This window comes from Hibiscus syriacus, unplaced genomic scaffold (assembly GCF_006381635.1).
Source record: "Hibiscus syriacus cultivar Baekdansim isolate YM2019G1 unplaced genomic scaffold, ASM638163v2 tig00012840_pilon, whole genome shotgun sequence".
NCBI lineage: Eukaryota > Viridiplantae > Streptophyta > Magnoliopsida > Malvales > Malvaceae > Hibiscus > Hibiscus syriacus.
Genome location: NW_024062291.1, coordinates 953,207 through 976,884, shown reverse-complemented (window position 1 = coordinate 976,884; position 23,678 = coordinate 953,207). Strand labels below are relative to the sequence as shown.

The following is a 23,678-nucleotide window of genomic DNA, read 5'->3' as shown; positions in this document are numbered from 1 at the left end:
TGCCAGACTCAGGTTGTACTAGAACTGAAGCTTCTGTCAAAATTTTCTTTAACGTATCAAAACTTTCTTGATATTCAGGAGTCCAAACGAATTTTTCTTCTTTCCTCATCAATTTAGTCAAAGGTAAAGCTATCATTGAAAAGTTTTTAACGAACCTTCGATAATAACCTGCGATCCCCAGAAAACTTCAAACTTCCAACATATTCTTTGGAACTTCCCATTCTAAAATGGCTTTTATCTTTTGAGGATCAACTCGAATTCCTTCTGCAGAAACTACATGTCCAAGAAATGTCACTTCATTCAACCAGAACTCACATTTAGATAGTTTAGCACATAACTTCTTATCTCGTAGAATCTGTAAAACTATATTCAAATGTGCAATATGTTCTTCATTCGACTTCGAATACACCAATATATCATCAATGAAAACAACTACGAACTGGTCCAAATAATGTTGAAATATTCTATTCATCAGGTCCATAAAAACAGCCGATGCATTCGTAACTCCCAACGGTATAACGATGAATTTGTAGTGACCATATCTCGTTCTAAAATTCGTCTTCTGAATATATTTTTCTTGAATATTCAATTGATGATATCTAGATCCTAAATCAATTTTAGAAAATATCGAAGCTCCCTTTAACTAATTGAATAAATCAACAATTCTAGGGAGGGGATACTTATTCTTTATAATCACTTTATTAAGTTTCCTTTAATCAATGCAGAGATGCATCGAACTATCATTCTTTTTAACGCTCCCCAAGGTGAAACACTTGGTCTTATAAATCCTTTATCCAACAACTCTTGTAACTGAATCTTTAATTCTTGTAATTCCTTCAGAGTCATTCTGTATGGTGCCATTGCAATAGGTGTTGTTCCAGGTATGACTTCTATTTGGAATTCAACTTCTCTATCCGGAGGTAAACCTGGCAACTTTACTGGAAATACATCGGGGAACTCTCTAACTATGGGAATCTCTTATAACCCTTTCTCTTTTGTTTAGTGTCCATCATATTAACAATTAAACTCTGACATCCTTGTAATAATAACTTATTTGCCGACATCACAAATATTACATTTGTCAATGGATTCCATCTATTACTAAACACTACAACTTATAGTCCTTTTGAATTAATTAATGTTACTCTGTTCAGTCTACAATCGATGTTAGCATGATAATGATATAACCATTCAATTTCCAGTATCACTTCAAATTCTTAAAAGGGTAATTCTATCAGATTAACAGGGAATTCAATTCATTGAATCCGTATAGGACACCCTCTACACACTCTATTTACCCGAGCAATGTGCCCTAACGGGTTTGTCACTATCACATCACTACTAGTAGCTTCTAATTGAATTCCCAATTTTCTCACCAATTTACTACTAATGTATGAATATGTAGAACCTGGATCAATCAATACCATTACACATTTATCATATAATATGAAGGTACCTGTAATTATCTTTGGATTATCACACTTTTCATTAGTCTTAATGTTATACACTCAAGTAGTGGAGCGCACTTCTTATTGAGTAGAGGATTCAGGCTGACTTCTTCCTCTACCCCTTCCTCTTTCTTTCTAAGACATCGAAGCAGATCGCTCGAACTGTGCAGAATCTCCGGCCCTCAATGGATAATCCCGCATGTAATGCCCCGTTTCCCCACATCGGAAATAAACTCAAGATATAACTCGACATATTCCAGTATGGCTTCTTCCACATAGCTGACATTGTCTGGCTTGACACCTTGATTTGCTCTCCCAGTAGCAGACCCTACTGATTGAGTCTGTCTAGCTCTCATCTAATTTGATCCTCTAGCAGAGGATACTATTAACTCAGACCTCACCTAAGATCAAAAATCATAATCTCTACATCTCTTAGGTGGTGCAGAACTTGATGAAGCCCCATTTATTTTAGACGGTTGGGCTCTTTTCTCCCCAAACCTTTCATTTTGAGCTCTCTCTAGATCTTTAGCACGATTAACTACCTCTTGAAACGATGACAAGTTCAACACTATCAACATTTCTTTTATCCTCAGGCGCAAGCCCTCAACAAACCACTCGCATGCGTCCTTATATGTTGGAACCAGCTCATCCGCAAAATGACTTAACTTATTGAACTCATACTCGTATTCATATACTGTGCGATTCAATTGCCTCAGATTCAAAAATTCTTGTTTCATATGCTTAATAAATTGATCTCCTATATACTTGTGCTTGAACTCTTCTAAGAACAATGACCATGTCATTTGGTCACTTGCCATACTCAGAGTGATATTCGTCCACCAAATTCTTGCTTGCCCGCAGAGCAAAGAGACTACTCAATTTAGCTTCTCCACATCAGAATAGTAGAGTCCATCTAACATTATCATCACATCATTAAGCCAAAGGTTCACATTAACAGGACCTTCCTCGGCTTCACTTTTGAACTCAGGAGCTCCTAATCCCTTTAACTCCTTTGCTACATTCATTGTCTGAGTAGAGGGAGCAGGAGGTTGGAAACGCGTCAGGATATCTTACAACGTCCTGAAGAAAACATCTTGATCTTGCACAGGTACTCCTGAAGGTATATGTTCTTCACCTTGCCTGGCCAGGGCAGGTGAATTACTACTCTCTGCTGACCTATCATCTCCCGCTTTACTTCGGGAGCTATCATGTTCGGACATCTAATGAGATATAACCATATAACTCTATTAGAAAACATCATACTGGTTACTCTTATTAGATCAGAAGTTCTCACTATTTTGTTGGCATGTATATATTTAAAGACACTCTAGACTTCAGTTTATACCTAGAATTGGCTAAGCCATAGCTGTGATACCATTAAATGTAACACCTATGTATGGTACCGATACTTCCCTAGTTGTGGTATCGATACCAAGCATGTGTATCGATACCCTTTTTCGATTCTGTAATCCTTATTTCAAAATGGTACCGATACTAGCCTTATGGTATCTGTACCCTTGGTATCGATACTACCCCTTAGGTATCGATACCCCTTGAATAACTTATCAAATTTTAGCTTATGATATCGATATTATTCAACCAGTTTTGATACCTATATCCTAATTATCACTTATTTACCTTTGAAGTATCGGTACTGGATGAAGCAGTATCGATACTACTAACCCAGAAGTCACTTTTTAAACCCAAAATTTATCAATATCAGCTTAAACCCTTCATTTCTAAATCTCTTTCATACCCTTAAACTCAAATACTCATACTCAAATCATTTTATATTCATATAACACACCTTTATCTTCAAAATCTTATCCTATGTCTTGAAATTAAGAATCCTACCAATTTTCCAACATGTTCTAATTTCAATTCTAACACTTCATACTTCTTAATTTAGCAGATGACAAGTCAAATTTAGTTTCAAAATTAACTTACTAACTCTCTCCCAATATTTCACTTATAAACTTCTCATCTTTAATTATTCCTAACTCATTCATCTTTTGATTTTAAGACAATTTAAGCTTTACTTAAGCTTAAGTATCATCTAAGGAACATAAACTAAACTTAAATTCAATTCAAAATCAGCTAACAGAAACTCACCTTTGCTTATGGTAGCTCATGGCTGAAAGAGGAAGAAGAGTGGAAATATTCTGGAGAAATCTTTCTTTTTCCCCTTTCCTTTAATTCTCCACATGTATATATCCTCACCATAATCTATTTTTAATTCATTTATTAGTCAAATAACCATTTTACCCTTCTAATCATCATTCTTTGATATTCAATCGTACACAAAATGTTCCATATAAGTCCCTGAACTTTTCAATTTATCTACTTTAGTCACTAAATTCTAAAATTTTATAATTTGGTCACTAACCCAGTGTTTGTGATGCTACAGAAAGCTACTTAATTTTTCAAGAAAATGAAATCAGACCTAAGAGTAAAATTAAATTCCATTAATTCTGTAGGAGTTGTGGCGTATTTTGAGAAAAATATAAAGGCTCCATTCACAAGAAACGTCGATATGATTTTACGCAAAGAAAGTTAAGAGAAGGGGAAAGTAACTGGTTGAGATCCGACGAAGCTCGTTGGATGTCACCCATTTGTCAGAAATGAATCACTCTCAATCTGAGTTTCAATTGTTGAAATAGAAAGAAACTGGGAAAATGAAGGGATCTGGTCCTCTTATTGCGCTTGTGCTCGTTGCTTCCACGGTGGCTCTCTCTTCAACTTCATCCCCTGATGTCCAACATGTTTCTTTTTCGCCCATATCCTCCAACCAGGTTTTTTCCTCTTCTTTCAATCAGAGCATTTTCTCACTCAAATTAAAAAATGTGACCTAAATGCTTCATCTCTTTTGAAATTTGAAGTGAATGGTTAGGCTTTGATTCATTATTTTGCTGATTACAGTTTTCAATGTCTAATGAGTGCATTTTATCTTCTTTCGTTAACTTTACTATAGACTTGGCTGCTTAAATATGTTAACTTCAGTATCTTGCTTCTGGATCCAGATTGATCTTATTTTTGTTCAGGAGTATAATTTCTGGATCTATAACAAAACTTTATTTTGAAAATTTTAACATTGAACAATGGTTGTTTTAGAGTCACATAATGGTCCTAACCACCCTAAAATAATGGCTTTTTATCGAAATATCACATGCAAAATTAGGTAAAAGGGCGTCTGACATATTTTCGTTTGGGACCACTTTTTTTAAGCTTGGGGGACAAACTCAAACTTCGATGCAAAACAATCATGTCTATCACCCTAGATTAGTTACAAATCTACAAAAAAAGAATTACTGCATCAAATGGAATGTCTGTAACAAGCTTCTCTAGAACCCATGAATTATTTTATGTCATAGAGATCCGCGACCTCTTCAAGGGATTCAGGCTAACTCGTTGAGAGTTAATCTATGAGACAGATGGTGCGACTATGGGGTTTTTCAAGCTCTGAAGTATACATGCTCTCATGTCATAGCAGCTTGCTCGCATACCCATCAAGACTATAACCGTGTTGTGGATCCCGTATACCGACTTTTAGAAGTATTTAAGGTATATGAATTTGAGTTCCCCCCATAGGTAATGAGAAAGACCCTAATGAGGTTTAGAATTAGCTTTCGATTGTACCATATTTGTCCTTATTGAGGCAGCCCGTCATCCAAAATCTACTCGAATTCATTGTGATATGGATATTCGGGAAATGTCTAGAGAAAAAAAAATGGGCATTGTAGAAACCTGGGACAGACTAGGAAAAATGTCCATCTCTTTTGTCATCAAGTAACTGTTAATGTTTTTCTTGATGTAGTTGTTGTTTATGAAATCTAAGTTTCTATAATTTAATTTTCATTTACTTTCAATTAATGTCATTTGAGCATCACCAATTAATTAAACAACAATTAAGTAATAAAAAATTAACAAACAAAATAAATTAAGTAATAAAAAGTAAATAATTAAATAAAAAATTACAATTGTTGGTAAATAAAAAAATTAAATGCAAAAACAATTAAGTGTATGACTCTATCGATGCCTGCGTCTTGAATGTGTTCCGCAGGGCGGTGGTTGTCTGTCTCGAGGAGGATTTCTTCATATAACTTGTTCTGACTCTTCACTCTCATCATCATCATCACCACCACCATAACCATCATCATCATCATCACCAGGAGCATTTACATTTTGTTAATAAGGGACGAATAACGATGTAGCACCTCCATAGAATAAGGACCCTGGAGGTGTATGGCTGACTATCCCACCTCTCATAGAAAACTGTGAAAAAACCGACATCGATGAGTGGGAAAACTGTACATGAGGTGTCTGTGCATGTGGCGAAGCTTCACTTGCCAAACAACCAGCATATGAACCCTAAGTTATATCTACAAACATGGAACTATAATATCCGCCAGGAGGGGTCATATAACTTTGTGGCGGTGATGGGATTTAGTATGGAAGATGTGGAGTATGACCTGGATGTAGTGGCATATTAAATGGATGTAGTGACATCTGATTTGGTTGCGGTGCCATCTGAAACGACTGCGAAATATACAGCGGTGTAGACGGTAGCTGCTGTAAAGGTTTCGGTGTTGTAGTTGAGGATGATCCGGAAGCGCTGCTCTCCATCCACGAGTCGGGGGACGATGATGTTGTGACGGTGGATGTAGTTGTCGACATCGATGAGTGCTCCCGCCTCGTGCTTCCTAGGAAAGTATGAACGATTTCTCGTTCCTACTGAACCATAAATAATAAACATCCATAATCGAGTAATGATCTACATAAATGGGTTTTGTACGGGGAATACGCCCACGTTGATCCTCCTATATCATTACCCACTGATATTGCTTCAACAACAAGTCGACATCTTTTTGCCCGTCCATCGATGATATACAAATCGTCAAGATTCTTAGGTATTTTGGAATCAATTGTACAAAACCAAATTGGCGGAGCACGCGATCAGTGGGATACCACTCGACAATAGCATAACATATCAGAGGGACCACCTGTTAGAGTATGCCCAAAGACCAATCATATGATAATTGTAATAATAACTTACTTACCAATTTTATTGAATAAAGGCATTGCCGCTATTATTTTCAGTTATATATATGTGTTTAACATAAACTGGAAGATAATAAAGTCCATATAATGACATAATTGTTATTATTAAAAGATCCCTAGTCAAGTATTATTATGGGCATGGACAATAATAATACGCTCAAGACTAACATGTTATTGATTGATGACAACGATTTGTCATTGACATAGAGATGTCAGAATTAATACATGATTATATTGTTAAAGAACAATGTATTGGATTGACCCACCATGAGAATATGTCTTGGATTATTATGTGACAGTCATAACATTGCTCACGGTGATGACTATATGTATGATCCTCAGACTTGAGATCAATACTATCCCAACATATATTGTTGTATGTTTTGATGCAGCTAAACAAGCTCCGTAACTGGTTGCTCTATAAAGACTGTTATTGAATATATCTCAATATATGTAGTGGGTGTGTATGATTAAGATAGGATATGTCCTTCCTACATAATAGGAAATATATCATAGGCCACTTGATTGAGTAAGACTAGAAATGCATGGCCATGCTCGAATAAGTTGATATGAGATATCATAAACTATTCGTTAATTAAAGTTTACTATAGAAATCAAGAAACAATAGATGGACTATACAAGTGTGACTATTCCAAGACTCGTGCCTATTCTAGATATAAAGGACATAAGGATATAATACATAAAAGAGTTAATCACCAAGATGATATGTCGAATCATATTTTCTTGTAACTTAGGTGACAATGATATATTGCTAGATGTCACTTATTGTATGTAATATTAGAATTGTTCTAATAATTACTTCTAATGTTACAAGAACCTACAGGGTCACACCCTAAGATTGAAACGAGCAAAAATGTACAATTTATTGTACGTTACTAAAATATATCTAGAGTTAATTAAGTATATATATTTTAATAATCCCAAATATTTAATTTCAATTAATTAAATATAGATTTAATTAATTTGAAATAATAAAATCTCTGATATGATTAGGGTAACTTGGATATAAAAGGATTATTAATTTCCAATTAATTAAATATAGATTTAATTAATTTGAAATAATAAAAAACCCTAATATGACTAGGGTAACTTGGCTATAAAAGGGTGGGTTAGGTCTAGCAGCCGTTTTGGGGAGAACACACACAAAACCTTCAGCCACTTTCTCTCAAAACTGTTTTGGGGGAAAACAAAATTGCTCTCAATCGGGTGAACTGAGTAGAGGCGGAGACGTGATTTCGTGGAGGCTTACGATTCGAACCGATCTACACCACCAGAATTCACTACTTTCCTTGCTGTTTTTCAAGGAACCCACTGTAAGTATTCGTATCACTTATTCCCAATTTCTATTTTTCGTACTTGGATCGCTGGTGAGACCGTCGAGTTTTGTTTCTGCTGCGCCATGGGGTGCACCGACGGTCCTAACAGCGGCATCAGAGCCACTTGTACGATCTAATTTTGGGTTAAATTTTTAGTCGATGCGATATGTATGAGATGCATGTTCTAGTTTTATCGATTTTGGTAAATATGTTGATATCATTGTTCGAATCGATACCCGTAACGATTAATTTGTTAATATGTTTATCAATCGATCGCGTTTAGCAGTGGAACAATGGTTATTCCGATGCAGAAAACCTTCGGGATTGAAAATCCCAAAAGAACGATTCTGTTGATAATTGTTATCAAATCGTGAAGTTTTTCCATGGAAACAGAAGCACTGTTTTTCAAAAAAAATCCTACCAGCCGTCGCGGTACGGCCGGAGCGCGCTAGGGGCTCCGTCCCTAGACCCCGCAAGGGGCTTCGCCCCTTGACCCCTTATCAGCAGTACAAATTGAAGGCCCATATTAATATTTTAACAAAGGCGTAACAACGTGTATATATATATATGATATGTTTGTTTTGCACGGTGTTTGATATGCATGGTTATAGCCCTTGTTCAATTCACAATGGTTTATTTTGAAATACGGTCTATGAGCCGTGCCTTTCTATATCTATGTTGTATTTCTCTTCTCATCTTACTCCCTCGTATGTAAAACGAGTTTCTTTTAAAATTGTAAATCTATGAAGATTCACAAGGAGCAGAAGAATGGCGAGAAGATGCCTAGAGAGTAGTCTTAGGCTTTAGGGTTCTTGGTTCTCCCATTGGCTTGGGATGGGCCACCTTAGTCATTATTTTGGGCTATAACCATTGCATCTTATTTATTGTTATATTTGTTATGTATGCAATGCATCAAATGATATAATAAGAATAAATATTGATGAGATCAATAAGGGCCTAACATTAAAACGAACAATGATGAGATAATTACGTAAATCCCTCTTTATAATCTAAGTTAACTTAACCGTCCAATATTTACCCTCGTTAAGGCTTTGATCGATATTGTGTGGCTTTGCCAAAGCATTGTCACATAAATCTATCTTGGTTAAACGCGGAGAATAAGCAAGTGATATTCACCGGTTGAAATATTGGTAATAACTTAGCTAGGTTATTCTAATAGGATTAGAAACCTAGAGGTTAAATATTTGGATAAGTCATGAGATGACTTGAACAAAAGTTGTTCACAAAAAAATGAAAAGTTACATGAGATGTAACTAGTCAAGTGTTACTTACCTAAATAATCACAATCCTAAAAGAAAAGCCAAAGCTGATTTAGGAAATTGAAGTATTATGGATCCTCACCCACTAGAAAATTTTTTGTTGAATTTTTTTGAAATTAAAACAAAGAGGGTTTTTAATTTTGAATAAAATAGTGGGAGTAATTTGTAAATAAAGTCCTATTTATAAATTATAATTAGGTAAATTTACTTACTTTAATATTTCCATTGTTGTAGATTTAATGGAAAACAACACTTTATCACCGCGATCACTCATTGAGAAGGATAAACTTAATGGCATAAACTTCCTTGACTGGTTTCGTAATTTGAGAATTGTTCTCAAACAGGAAAGGAAGGAATATGTCATTGAGGAACCTGTTCCTGATGAACCGGCAGCTAATGCTTCAAAAGCTGACAAAGACAAATTCAAGAAACATATGGATGATATGTTAGATGTTGGATGTCTAATGCTTGCCACCATGACTCCTGAGCTTCAGAAGCAACATGAGGACATGGTTGCATATGAGATGATTCAAAATCTCAAAGAAATATATGAAGGGCAAGCACGTCAAGAGAGATATGAGACCTCTAAATCTCTATTTCAATGCAAAATGGCAGAGGGAACTCCTGTAGGAGCTCATGTCATCAAGATGATGGGCTACATCCAAACGTTGGAAAAGTTAGGATTTCCTCTCAAAGATGAATTGGCTACCGATGTTATCCTACAATTGTTGCCAGATAGCTTTAGCCAATTTGTCCTTAATTTCAACATGAATGAAATTAACAAAACTTTGCCACAATTACTTGGCATGTTACAAACTGCTGAAAGTAACATGAAAATGGTTGGATCTAAGCCCATTCTGATGGTCCACAAGGACAAAGGAAAGGGAAAGAAAAAGGTAGTGGCAAAGTATAAGGGAAATGGTAAGACCAAACCAAAATGGAAAAATGCATTGAAACCCAAAGGGGGGAGTTAGCAAAGAAGGACAATGTTTCTATTGCGATAAGACCGAACACTGGAAGAGAAACTGCCCTGTTTACCTTGAAGAAGTCAAGAAGGCAAAAGCAAACGGAACGTTTGTTTCAGGTATTTATGTTATTGATGTTAATTTGTCAACATCTACTTCTTGGGTATTAGATACCGGTTGTGGTTCTCATATTTGTACTTCTGTACAGGGACTGCAAAAGAGAAGGAATCTGGCTAAAGGAGACGTGGACCTACGAGTGGAAAATGGAGCAAGAGTTGTTGCATTATCTATAGGGACATATGTTTTATCTTTGCCTAGTGGACTTGATTTAAATTTAGAGGATTGTTATTATGTGCCTAGTTTGACTAAGAACATTATTTCTATTTCTTGTTTGGACAAGATTGGCTTTGAGATTATTATTAAGAATAATTGTTGTTCTTTTTATCTCGATAGTGGTTTTTATGGTTCGACACAATTGGTTAATGGTCTCTATATTTTGGATCAAGATAACACCATTTATAACATAAATACTAAGAGATTAAAAACAAATGACTCGAATCAAACTTATCTTTGGCATTGTCGTTTAGGCCATAAAAGTGAGAGACGCATATCAAAACTCCATAAAGATGAATTCTTAGATTCATTTGTTTTCGAACAATATGATGTATGCAAATCTTGCCTGTTGGGAAAAATGACTAAAGCTCCTTTTAATAGTAAAGGTGAGCGAGCAAGTGATTTATTGGGGTTAATACATAGTGATGTATGTGGACCAATGAATACACAAGCCATAGGTGGATTCCATTACTTCATTACTTTTACCGATGACTTCAGTCGGTATGGGTATATTTATCTTATGCGCCATAAATCTGAAGCCCTTGAAAAGTTTAAGGAATTTAAAAATGAAGTACAAAATAAACTAGGAAAGAGTATTAAGGCACTCCGATCAGATCGAGGTGGGGAATACTTAAGCATAGAGTTTGATGAACTCCTAAAAGAATGTGGGATTGTCTCACAGTTTACACCACCTGGTACGCCACAGTGGAATGGAGTTTCTGAAAGAAGAAATCGAACACTGTTAGACATGGTTCGATCGATGATGAGTCATAGTGATCTTCTGACTTCTTTTTGGGGACATGCACTTGAAATAGCCGCTTTCACACTAAATTGTGTTCCATCTAAATCGGTTCAAAAGACACCATATGAGATATGGACTGGGAAACGTCCCAGTATGTCTTTTATGAATATTTAGGGTTGTGAAGCTTATGTAAAACATCATATGTCTACAAAGCTCGAACCTAAATCTCATAAGTGTATATTTGTTGGATATCCTAAAGAAACTAAGGGATACTATTTCTTCAACCCTAACGAGAACAAAGTGTTTGTTGCTCGAACATGAGTTTTTCTTGAAAGATAATTTCTCTCAAAGAAAGGGAATGATAGAAATATTGAACTTGGAGAAGTTCAAGAACAACAAATAAATGAACCTAAAGTTGAGCATGTTTCACAATTTGTTGAGGAGCATTCAACAGATTTAGAAATACAATCACTGCGTAGATCCACAAGAGAACATCGTGCACCTGAGAGATTTGGATTTCTCCTTACGACACATGGAGATGTTCTTCTTATGGATCAAGATAAGCCCAAGACTTATCAAGAGGCAGTGTCTAGCCCAGACTCTGAGAAATGGCTTGAAGCCATGAGATCTGAGATGGATTTATGTCAGTAAACCAAGTATGGACTTTGGTTGAACCACCTGAAGGGGTCAAACCTATTGGGTGTAAATGGGTTTTCAAGAAGAAAACCGACATAGATAGTAATGTACAAACATACAAGGGGCAATTAGTCGCTAAAGTTTTTCGACAAGTTCATGGTGTAGACTATGTCGAAACATTCTCCCCTGTAGCTATGTTTAAGTCCATCCGGATCTTACTCACAATAGCTACATTCCATGATTATGAAATCTGGCAAATGGACGTCAAAACCGCCTTCCTTAATGGAAAACTTGAAGAGGATGTGTATATGACACAACCAGAAGGTTTTGTCTTTCCAAGAAATACTGGAAAGGTTTGTAAGCTACAGAGGTCTATTTATGGACTAAAGCAAGCTTCTCGAAGCTGGAATCTTCGTTTCAATGATGCAATCAAAGAGTTTGGTTTTATCAGAAATGAAGATGAGCCTTGTGTTTATAAGAAGGCTAGTGGGAGCATTGTTTCTTTCCTAATCTTGTATGTAGATGACATACTCATCATAGGAAATGATATACCTACTTTACAGTCTGTTAAGACTTGGTTAAGTTGTTGTTTTTCTATGAAAGATTTGGGTGAGGCAGCGTATATCTTAGGAGTTAAGATCTATAGAGATAGATCAAGATGACTTCTAGGTCTAAGTCAAAGTACATATATAGACAAAGTGCTGAAAAGGTTAAGTTTGGAAGAATCCAAGAAAGGATTTTTGCCTATGAGACATGGCATTTCTCTTTCGAAGGAAATGTGTCCTTCAACTCCACAAGAAAGAGAACGGATGAATAATATTCCATATGCTTCGGCTATTGGTTCTATCATGTATGCCATGATATGTACTCGACCAGATGTATCGTATGCTTTAAGCATGACAAGTCGGTATCAAGTGAACCCTGGTGAAAATCATTGGGTTGCGGTTAAAAATATCCTTAAGTACTTAAGAAGAACTAAGGATAAATTTCTTGTCTACGGAGGAGAGGAAGAGCTTTGTATAAAAGGTTATACTGATGCCAGCTTCCAAACTGACAAGGATGACTCACAATCGCAATCGAGTTTTGTGTTTTGTTTTAATGAAGGTGCTGTGAGCTGGAAAAGTTCGAAGCAAGACACAATAGCTGATTCTACAATAGAGGCTGAATACATTGCAGCTAGTGAAGCAGCAAAAGAGGTTGTTTGGATCAAGAAATTTATAATCGAATTAGGGGTTGTTCCTAGCATATCAGATGCTGTAGAACTCTGTTGTGACAATAATGGAGCCATTGCACAAGCAAAGCAACCCAGATCTCATCAACGATCCAAACATATTCTTAGGCGCTTTCATCTCATTCGAGAGATCATTGATCGAGGAGATATGGAAATATGTAGAGTACACACGGATGACAACATTGTTGATCCCTTGACGAAGCCTCTTACACAGCAGAGGCATGATCGTCACACTGAGTCACTCGGTATTAGATATGTGAGTGATTGGTCTTAGTGCTAGTGGGAGATTGTTAGAGTATGCCCAAAGACCAATCATATGATGATTGTAATAATACTTTTATTTACTGAATTTATTGAATAAAGGCATTGTTGCTATTATTTTCAGTTAGTTATATATATGTGTTTAACATAAACTGGAAGATAATAAAGTCCATATAATGACATAATTGTTATTATTAAAAGATCCCTAGTCAAGTATTATTATGGGCATGGACAATAATAATACGCTCAAGACTAACATGTTATTGATTGATGACAACGAGTTGTCATTGACATAGAGATGTCAGAATTAATACATGATTATATTGTTAAAGAACAATGTATTGGATTGACCCACCATGAGCATATGTCTTGGATTATTATGTGACAGTCATAACATTGCTCATGGTGATGACTATATGTATGATCCTCAGACTTGAGATCAATACTATCCCAACATATATTATTGTATGTTTTAATGCAGCTAAACAAGCTCTGTAACTGGTTGCTCTATAAAGACTGTTATTGAATATATCTCATATATGTAGTGGGTGTGTATGATTAAGATAGGATATGTCCTTCCTACATAATAGGAAATATATCATAGGTCACTTGATTGAGTAAGACTAGAAACGCATGGCCATGCTCGAATAAGTTGATATGAGATATTATAAACTATTCGTTAATTAAAGTCTACTCTAGAAATCAAGAAACAATAGATGGGCTATACAAGTGTGACTATTCCAAGACTTGTGCCTATTCTAGATAAAAAGGACATAAGGATATAATACATAAAAGAGTTAATCACCAAGATGATATGTCGAATCATATTTTCTTGTAACTTAGGTGACAATGATATATTGCTAGATGTCACTCATTGTATGTAATATTAGAATTGTTCTAATAATTACTTCTAATGTTACAAGAACCTACAGGGTCACGCCCTAAGATTGAAACGAGCAAAAATGGACAATTTGTTGTACGTTACTAAAATATATCTAGAGTTAATTAAGTATATATATTTTAATAATCTCGAATATTTAATTTCAATTAATTAAATATAGATTTAATTAATTTGAAATAATAAAATCCATGATATGATTAGGATAACTTGGATATAAAAGGATTATTAAATTCCAATTAATTAAATATAGATTTAATTAATTTTAAATAATAAAAAACCCTAATATGACTAGGGTAACTTGGCTATAAAAGGGTGTGTTAGGTCTAGCAGCCGTTTTGGGGAGAACACACATAAAACCTTCAGCCACTTTCTCTCAAAACTATTTTGGGAGAAAAAAATTGCTCTCAATCGGGTGAACTGAGTAGAGGTCGAGACGTGATTTCGTGGAGGCTTACGATTCGAACCGATCTACACCACCAGAATTCACTGCTTTCCTTGTTGTTTTCAAGGAACCCGTTGTAAGTATTCGCATCTCTTCCTCCCGATTTTAGTTTTTCGTACTTGGATCGCTAGTGAGACCGTCGAGTTTTGTTTCCGCTGCGCCATGGGGTGCGCTGACGGTCCTAACACCACCACCATCCAGACATCTAATGGGCGTTTTAAGTGATGTAGGATGCAAATCTTCATCTCTTCAGTACAATAAGGAGCCTTTTCAAACGAAAATGAATATATATAATTCTTATCAAAATAATAATCTAATTATATAACAATAATTAAAAGTACATTTTGTTATTTAAATGCATAACTCTATGCCAGCCTTCTGATCAATTAGTAGCCTAATTTCTTCCAATTTATCAGGTAAATCTCGATGATCTTTTCTTGCACTTGACCACCTATTCAATAAAATAATTTTTATTATATACTAAATAAAATTATTAATATACAAAATCAGTATTGTAATTACCTCAATAATAGTGGGAAGTCCAACAGGTTTTTCACCACCGGATATAAAAGGGCATACGATACCACGCTCAAGACTGGAGTAGAATGAGACATCCGCTGATATCATTTTTTTCTGTAGTCAGTAGCTCGACACATTTCCCTATACAGAAATTCCAAAATTACAGAGCCCCAACTCATTGTGCCAGCATGATGAAAATCAGTGAGGTGATGCAACCACATACAATGAACTTGGTTGCGCGATTTGTCCGGCATCAGGAGCCCTCCTATGAGCTGTAGTATGCAAGCCCGTGCATACATTTTAACATGCTCCTCGGAGGCGTCATCACTCAAATGCTTGAAAGTTACATCCAACCAATTTAACGAAATTCGATCATCGTTGAAATTAGGCGGGACACCTCCAAGATACTCCTCACAGAATGAATGCCAGTCACCATGCGCCAACCTAGAAATCACATCTCCATATATCGGAAGCCCCAAATGCATGGAAACATCCTCCAGTGTAATTGTGCACTCTCCACACGGAAGATAGAATGTGTGTGTCTCTAGTCTCCACCATTCAACCGATGCATAAATAAGGTTGGATTCTAGGTTACAGTGCCCTTCATATTTTGCTACATAACTGAATCCAGCCTCGACTAAATATGACCACCCACGGGTAGGTATCTTTAACTTAAGATTACGAATGAAGAGATCTAATATACGTTCTCTCTCATAATTTAATAAGTATTATAAAAATTAAAATATAAGCTAATACTAAACAAATTAAATAAATTAAATATTAACAATAATTAAAATTAAAATAAAATTTAAAATTTTTACCGTATCAGCAAAATGCCTCGAGATATGATGTACATCTAAACGTAGCAAATCACCTTCCATTTTATAACTACAAAAATTAATAAAAAGTTAATATAATAAAATTTAATAAAATAATAAATTATTAATTTATTATAATACAATAAAATATTTCACCCTCTTAATAGAATTTTAGCTTTGCGAGAATTTGAGAGATTTGAGCTTTCAGAGGGTTTGGATGTTTGTGTTTGGTGTGTGTTTGAATGAAGAAGGGGGTATTTATAGGGAGAGGGAAGGAGGTTTAGCCGGATGGGATATTAATGTGGGAGGTGTGAACGGTTGGGGTATTAATGGAAGGCGCTTATTATTGACGCGTGTCAAAAACCCCAAAAAGGCATTGATGGTAATCCACGCCTGTCCTTACGTGGCGCCAGCTCGAATAATGCGTGGATGACCATCCACGCCTTTCATGAAGTGGTGTCAGGTCAGATGAAACCCCGTAAAGGTGCGGATTCTTGTCAAAAACGGTGCTAGATCGATAAAATTTAGAGAAATGATACATGACAAGTAATTATTACTTGTTAGAAAGATATTTCGGTAAAAAAGCCCTAAACAAGAGTGGTAATTAAATGTGTAGTTTAGCTTAAAAATAATACAAGATTGCCATTGGCAATTTCAATATAAAAGAAATAAATGAAAATAACAAAACATGGCATCGGCAAGCGCAGCATCAATTTTATTAAGGAAGTACACGAACCAAATTACTTGAGTAATTAAAGAAATCATTCTTATTTTTAAAGATTATGGGTTCGATTGCAAGCAACTACAAAAATAATTAACCGTTCATTATTAAAAGATTGAAAATACTTAAAATATATATTATTTTATAATCGTATTTTAACTCAATAAGAAAAACTTAACTAAGGAAGCGCATTTGTCGTTGCATCACATACTTATGAACGCTGAAATTTCATGGCATGAATAAAACTTGTTGGATCCCTTCTGCCATGACGGGCATCCCGCGATTAGTAGTGACACAAACTCCAGTTAAAATGCGCCTCTTCCATCTCTTTCCAATCCACCATTTTTCACTCAAAATCTCACCTGTTTAACTCAATGGCGCCGCCGCCGCTGCTTCTGCTTGTCCTCTTCTTTCTCTCCTCCACCGCATTGCTTTCTGAATCAAGGTTGATCTTAGACTACTACTCCAAAATCTGCCCAAGTTTCAATCGAATCTGCAGGAAACCGTCACCAACAAGCAGATCAACAACCCCACGACAGCCGCCGGAACACTACGTCTCTTGTTCCACGACTGTCTCCCGAATGGCTGCGAAGCCTCCATTCTCATCTCTTCCACTCCCTTCAACAAAGCCGAACGTGACGCCGACGTCAACTTGTCTCTCCCCGGAGATCCTTTCGACCTCATTGTCCGAGCCAAGACAACCCTTGGACTCTCATGTCCCAACACAGTCTCTTGCTCCGACATCCTCGCCGTAGCCGCACGTGACCTCTTCGTCATGCTCGGCGGCCCATACTATAACGTCTTCCTCGGCAAGAAAGATTCCAGATCTTCCCAAGCTTCATCAATAGAAGGGAAACTACCTAAACCCAACATGAAAATGTCACAGATCATCGATCTTTTCGCAGCCAGTGGGTTCAATGTTCAAGAAACGGTGGCCTTGAGTGGAGAACACACGATTGGGTTCTCACATTGCATAGAGTTCAGCTCAAATATAGCCAACGATACACATTACAATCCGAGGTTTGCTCAAGCATTGAAACAAGCATGTTCAGGTTATCCAAAGAACCCAACTTCATCTGCTTTTAATGATATTATGAGTCCCAACAAGTTCGATAACTTGTATTACCAGAACCTGCCAAAGGGTTTGGGGCTTTTGGAATCAGATCATGCGTTGTATAATGATCCTAGAATAAAGCCTTTTGTTGATTTGTATGCTTAGGATCAAAACAGGTTCTTTCGTGATTTTGCTAGAGCAATGCAGAAGCTTAGTGTTTACAGGATCAAAACTGGGAGGAGAGGAGATATTAGGCGTAGGTGTGATGCTGTAAACTGAGTTTTTTCTTTTTCTTTTTTTGGATTAAATTTGGTTTCTTTTGACTGAATTCTTTCGAGGGTTTTTGAAGATCTTTTGAAAATATGTATACTTTGTCCTTGTTTGTATCGATTATCAATTCAAACTCAAATTTATACATATTAAACTCTTTTTTCTTGTTCTTCATTGCGGCTGGTTCTTGTTCTTTGGTTTTTTTACTCGATGATTATCCAGTTTTTCTTCTTCTTTTAGTTTGTGATAAAAATATTTTAATTTGGGTGATGCGTAAATGAAATGAGTTAGAATGAATAAGGTTATGTTCGTGTTTATTTATTTATTGTTTAAGGTGTTCATGTTTAGTTCGTTTAAATTTTTAATATTGTGTTCATGCTATTTTATTTATTTTTGAAGGTATTTGTATTTGTTTATTTATTGTTCGCGAATGTCTTCACTTATATATTCACGAACTCGTTCATTTAGAGTTCACGAACATATTCATTAAGTGTTTGTTTATTATTCGTTTATCATTGGTTTAGATATTCAATTTTTAGGTTTAGAAAAATGATAAAATTACACTACTAGTTTAAACTCCTTAAAATCCACAATTTAAATTCCAAACTTTTATCATGTGTTCAATTAGTCTCTAACTTCATCAATATTAAAATGTAAAAAAAAAATAAAAGGAAAAAAGATAACCGGATAAACGAGCTTGTTCATGAACATAAATGAAAGAATAGATAAACAAACTTATAAAAGAGCTCATAAACGAATTCGTGAACATAAATGAATTAGACATATGTCTTTTTCATTTTTATTTGTTTATTAAATGAACATAATTTTTTTATCCATATCATTTATTTAGCTTAATGAATGAAAATAAATGAACGATGTTTAATTTTCTTCTAACGTATGAAATGAATCAGATATGAATGAATAGACACAGAAACCAGATGTCAATAATTGTGCACTCGTTTATTGTCTATGCTCTTGATTAAACTTGCAATAACAACACTTATCAGGCGAGTTTGTCCCCCGGAAATCAAGAAAATTTGCCTACAATTCTTCTGATTTTAGTGTCTATCATACACCTGTCGGCCATATATGTATATGGGCCTCATTATACAGTCATTGTCCAGCAGTGTTTCAGACTGTTTTAAGTTTAATCCCACATATGAGAGAGATCTTTCAAATGAATAAAAGTTAGAAAAGGACTCTGCTTGTAGTTGTTTTTTCTTACTATACAATCACAATATGAGTACATTTTCTCCTAAAAAAAGAATGGATGACAAAACAAAATGTCATTGTCAAAGTTCATGGGAGTGGGATTTCTCTTACAACGAGCTACCAGTTGGTTTCAAGTTATGCAAAGACTGAAACCCAAGACAATAGTTGAGTTTGAAACTCAACATGCATACGTGAATGATATAGTGGTTTGAGATCGATGTCAATTCTACCATATTTTTTAGACTTACCCTCAGTGCATTAATACGGTGAAATACTACAAACTGGTAGTCTAAATTGATGGTATTTTCTTGTATAGAAAATACAAGCAGGTTTTATTACTGGTTGTTGTCCAAGATAGTAACTGTAATATTCTTCTGGTTGTGTTTGCCCTCGTTAAAGGAGAAGATATTGAGTCCTAGGCTTTTTTTTCCTAAAACAATTACGGTAACATGTTGTCACAAGGGAATGAATTTTCATCATTTCACATCGTTATTGCGTTTGACATATTGCTACAAACTACTATAGAAAAACAAGAAGAACGATGAACGTCAATCAGTCATGCACATAGGTATGTTAATTTTTTTCAATTTCTTTTCTCAATCATTTTCATTTTAATTATTTCTACTTCACACTAACTATTACATATGGCTTATGGCTTAGGTTATGAACACTTACCTTAAAGGTTTGAGTCTATGCTACAAGAATAGTTAGGCAAAAACAAGAAAGAGTATGAGTACATTATGGACATCAACAAAGAAATGTGGATAAATGCTTATGATGGGGGTATCGATATGGTCATATAACCACTAACTTGGTTGAAGCTATCAATTCAACCTTAAAGGGGGCACGTCATTTACCAGTCACAGCGTTGGTCAAAATGACTTATTTTTGTTAGGGTCAACTTTTTACAAAGCTCGGGGGACAAGCTCTTACTTGGATGCAGAACGACCATATTTATCACCCAAGATTAGTAACAGATCTACAGAAAATGTTGCAGCATCAAATGGGATGTTGGAACGAATTTTTCTCACACATGTGAATTATTCCGTGTTATAGAAATGCCACGAGCTCTTCAAGGGATTGAAACTAACTCATTCAGAGTTAATCTGCAAGAAAGGCAGTGTGATTGTGGTTTCATTTCAAGAACTCAAATATCCATACTCTCATGTCATAGCAACTTGCTCACATTCTCATTTGGACTACAAAAGTTATGTTGATCCCGTATATCGACTTTCAAAAGTATTCAAGGTATATGAATTTGAGTTTCCCCTCATAGATAATGAAAAAGACCTAGATGAGATTCAGACTAGGCTTACAATTATACCAGATCTGTTGCTATTGAGGGATTCAAGTCGTCCAAAATCCACTCAAATTTATTGTGATATGGATATTCGAGAGAGCTCAAGAGAACATAAAAGATGTGGGCATTGTAGAAACCTAGGCCACAATAGAAAAAATTATCCATATCTTTTATCATCACTTAACCATTAACCCTTACTTATGTAATTGTATTTTCTATGTATGTGCTTTTCTAATATTTCAATGTATGTTCTTTTCTAATATTTCAATGTAATCTTATTTTCTAATATTTCAATGTATGTGTTTGTTTCTAATATTTCAATGTAATTGTATTTTTTAAATATTTTTCAATGTATGTGTATTTTCCATTTTTTTGGGTTTAGGTCTTAGTTTATGTGATTAACATTTCATTTTAATCTAACCTTAAACCAATTAAAAAATCTAAAAATCTTAAAAACCCATAAACCACTATAACCTCAAAACTAATCAATCACCCCTCAAACCTTAAACCATATATACCCTAAACCCAAAACCTATGCCACAATAGGGAAAATTGTCTATCTCTTTTATCATCACTTAACAATTTATGCTATTGTATTTTCTACTATTTTAATGTATGCAATTTTATTTTCTAGAATTTACTTCATGTGATTAACATTTATTTTTTAAAAAATAAACCCCAAACCACTTTAACCTAAAAAACCCTTAACTACTTTAACCTAAACAACTCTAAACAAATTTAACCTAAAAAAATTCTAAAACACTTTAACCTAAAATATATTAACCCTAAATGCTAAACCTTAATCCCTATACCACTTCATCACTTAAGAATAAAATACCCTAAACCCTAAAAAACCCTAAATCACTTTAACCTAAAAACCCTTAAACAATTTTAACCTAAAAACCTTAATCCACTTCAACCTAAAATATATTAAAAATTGCCCTAAACCATTCCTAAACCTAAACACAAACCCTTAATCCTAAAATTCCTAAAACCCTAAAAATCATTATACCCTAAACTTTAAACCCTAAAATACCTAAAAACATTAGATCAAAACTCGAACCAGTGAAAAAGCGTATTCTAAACGTGTATTTAGAAGATGTTTCCACATCAACTAAAATCCTTGAAAGGCGCTCCCTGGAACGCATCTTCCCTCCACATCAACAAACCTCTAGAAGGCCCACTCCCAGAAACATGCCTTCGCTCCACACTGTTAGAAAGGGTGTTAGATCAAGAAATATTAATGAATGAATGTTAGATTGGGAATATTAGAATTTTAGAGTTTTTTTGGGTTAAAACACCGTTAAATTCTATAAGTAAAATTAGCTGACCCTTATTCCCATATGTAATGGGGTAAGGGGAGGTAGGATAGTAGGTTGCACCCAACGTCAGGTTGAGAGCAATTTCTGTAGGAGATCTCCGAATTATGAAATGTCCTCCGTAGAACTCGATCCCATAACCCTAAGGATAAGAGTATTGTGCTCTAACAACTGAGCTAATAGCAAAAATAAATTCTTATTTAAATCAGCCCTTATTGGCCCAAAAGAAAAGGCATAATTCAAGAAAAAATGGGCTTTTTTTCAACACTGCTGTCCGGTGAAGCTTCCAAGAAACAATTGAATAAAGAATTCAAACATGAGAAGTCAGAGTTAGACATCGGATCAGCAACGAGAGATTGTTTGCCTTTATTCCAATTTTCTAGTCTGATTTTCCTGGCTAGCATTCGGCAAAGATTCATAAAAGGAGAAAAATATAACACAAAAAAGAGTTGAAGGCTTTCCAAGTTTCAACTTTGTACAAAAAAATAGGATGGGTTTTTTCTCCTACGGTTTTGCCGGCGTTGGTTTCGTCTTGATCGGCTTCTGGGAATTCATCAGCTCCTTAAACCCAACCCGATACCCGAATCCCTCTCCATCTTCTTCACTTGCAATCCAGATCAATTCTACCTCTATTTCAAAAACTCAAGAAAACCAATTTTCCTCCTCTTCATCTTTCATCCTTGTATCGATCTTTTCCCTTTTGATCTTCTTGAATTCTGTGGTTTCAATCTTTGATGCTTTCAGTTCAAAGGATCGGGTCGGTTCGGTGCTCCAATTACAAGTACTCTCTCTTGCGCTGCTTTTCTTGCTTTACTCTGCTCTGGGTCTTTTAAACAATAAGAAAGGTTCATGTTTTTGGCCTGATTCTATTATTGAACTTGTTTTGCTTTTAGCTTTTGTTGAAGAGTTTTTGTTTTATTACTTGCAAAGAAAGGATACGAGTGGGATTGAGAATAGATACTTTGATCTTTTATGTGTTCCCATAGCAATATGTGTGGTTTCCACAATGCTAGAACTGAGATCAAACAGGTCGATTTACTCGAAATCGGTACGAGCCATTGGGTTGATTTTACAAGGGACCTGGCTTGTGCAAATGGGGTTTTCATTTTACACTAACTTGATTGTTAATGGATGTAATCTTCATGAAAAAAGTAGAGGGAATTATACTATTAAATGCAAAGGTCATCCTGAGTATCATAGAGCAAGGGCTATTGCGACATTGCAATTTAATTGCCATCTTGCTTTGCTTGTGGTTCTGGTTGTTTGGATGTTATCGGTTATCAGCAAAAGAAATGGTGTTGCTGTTGGTGCCTCGGGGGATGGTTTGCGGTACAGGCCATTGGGGGAAGAAATGCAGCCGATGGATAACAACGTGGGGAGTTTCACTTTGGATTCCGATGATGATCTCGATAGTGGGATTAAGGAACAGGATGATTGGGTAGAAGAGAAGCCAGCTACAGCGGAACTGAGTGTTAACGACCATGGTTCACATATTTGAGGTAAAACATTTAGTGGTTTCATTACACAAGCTGGACGGAAAGCATTATAGTTTATTCTTTTGTAATGATATTAGTAAATAATGGACGATTGACTTCTCATAAATCGAATTGATATCTGTTTTGTGTTGTTTTGTTTAACAAGATATGTTCCATTCCGTGTTCTATCTGGTTCTGATTCTTGTATGTTATTGTAGTTTTCGAGTTTAAAAATTGCATTGAGTGATTGCCTATATATGAAAAAAATTGGAAAACTTCAGTCACTGCCGATGTTCGACCGAGATTACTTATAAATGCATCCTAGGCTTATGAAGGACCCTTTAAGTTGCATTCGT

General features: G+C 35.4%; 1 protein-coding gene and 1 pseudogene across 1 annotated transcript; both read left to right on the top strand.

Moving 5' to 3' along the window:
* Window positions 1-6,151: 6,151 nt before the first annotated feature.
* On the top strand, window positions 6,152-23,472 carry LOC120205728. The gene is made up of 2 exons (XM_039205556.1): window positions 6,152-6,156; window positions 22,295-23,472. Exon 2 carries the CDS (start codon window positions 22,338-22,340, stop codon window positions 23,343-23,345), a length of 1,008 nt encoding a protein of 335 aa, XP_039061487.1. The 5' UTR covers window positions 6,152-6,156; window positions 22,295-22,337; the 3' UTR covers window positions 23,346-23,472.
* LOC120205729 lies at window positions 17,030-18,025 on the top strand (annotated as a pseudogene).
* Window positions 23,473-23,678: the final 206 nt, after the last annotated feature.

Excerpts from the sequence above, each read along its gene's own strand:
- LOC120205728 (XM_039205556.1), top strand. The coding sequence starts at position 22,338 with ATGGGTTTTTTCTCCTACGGTTTTGCCGGCGTTGGTTTCGTCTTGATC.